This window comes from Ananas comosus, unplaced genomic scaffold, assembly GCF_001540865.1.
Source record: "Ananas comosus cultivar F153 unplaced genomic scaffold, ASM154086v1, whole genome shotgun sequence".
NCBI classification, from domain to species: domain Eukaryota; kingdom Viridiplantae; phylum Streptophyta; class Magnoliopsida; order Poales; family Bromeliaceae; genus Ananas; species Ananas comosus.
Window position 1 is genome coordinate 2,593 of NW_017892526.1, and position 1,249 is coordinate 3,841.

Here is a 1,249-nt window from a genome sequence, read left to right on the forward strand (position 1 = left end):
ATTACAAAAAGTTTAATTTATTTTTATGGTTTTTTCAGCTGGGAATTCAGTTCGAAAGGACTATAATGCTCACCTCTTTAGTTGAGTGTTCATTTTCATCTATATATAAATGCACAAGCGCGGAATTAGGACGGCAATTGAGACTTAGAGAGAGAGAGAGATGGTGAGAAATGGGCTTGGTTGGGTTCCGGCGTGGCGAGCTGCATGCTTCTGTGGGAAATGCTCAAGATGTACTTCCCTCATCAGCTCCGGTTCTATGTGGGCTGGAAAGCCGCAGAATTCTGTCATTCTTTGATCCGTATTTTTACTTCACCATCCCGGAGATTTGCAGGCGAGCGCATGAAGCGCAGCGAGGCCTACGGTGCCGTCAAGGCCTACCTCTCCGCCTCGTGCTCGCAGCGTGCCCGCAGTTTCAGGGTTGAGATCGCAAGGACAGCGACTGCCCCCTCTTCAGCATGGGCGGCCACGAGAGCTCACCGACGACTATTCAAGGCGCCAGGCTCTGGTGGTCCTCCCGCTCCCACCCCGTCGAACGCAGCCCCTCATCCTGGTAATCCAGTTACATATAAAAAAACAACTTTCTCTAACACTTAAGCTTTTAGATTTTTTTTTTTTTTTTTTTTGCATGGTATTAAATCTTTATTGTAATTCTCTTCATATTTATTTCGAATCTACTTACAAGCTTTTGATATTGAGATTGTAGGATTTGCATCAAGTATAAAGTAGATTTTTCCAGTCTTAGGAGAACTACTTCTGTGTTTGTATGAAATTAATCTAATAGAAAATGATTCAGAAATAACGTTAACTGTTTCAGGTATCAGACCCCACAAGTGAAGCGGCGGTACTACCACCTGAGCTTCCATAAGCGCCACCGCGAGCTGGTGATCAATTCCTACCTCTCGCACGTCCTCCGGGAGGGCCGCGCCGTGACGGTGACGAACCGCCAGCGGAAGCTCTTCACAAACATCAAAAGCAGCCACTGGAACCACGTCCCCTTCGAGCACCCGTCGACCTTCGACACCCTCGCCATGCCCCTGGCTAAGAAGCGCGAGATCATCGGCGACCTCATCGCCTTCCGCAACGGAAAGGACTACTACGCCAAGATCGGGAAGGCATGGAAGCGCGGGTACCTGCTGTACGGGCCCCCCGGGACAGGCAAGTCGACGATGATCGCCGCCATGGCCAACTTCCTCGACTACGACATCTACGACCTCGAGCTGACCGCCGTGAAGTCCAACACCGAGCTGCG

General features: G+C 49.9%; 1 protein-coding gene across 1 annotated transcript; it reads left to right on the forward strand.

Annotated features, from left to right (window-relative positions):
• Positions 1-426: 426 nt before the first annotated feature.
• On the forward strand, positions 427-1,243 carry LOC109705404 (AAA-ATPase ASD, mitochondrial-like; the record flags this gene model as incomplete). Its single annotated transcript, XM_020226134.1, has 2 exons — positions 427-550; positions 815-1,243. Coding segments are annotated over exons 1-2 (524 nt in total), but the record flags the coding sequence as incomplete, so codon positions are not given.
• Positions 1,244-1,249: the final 6 nt, after the last annotated feature.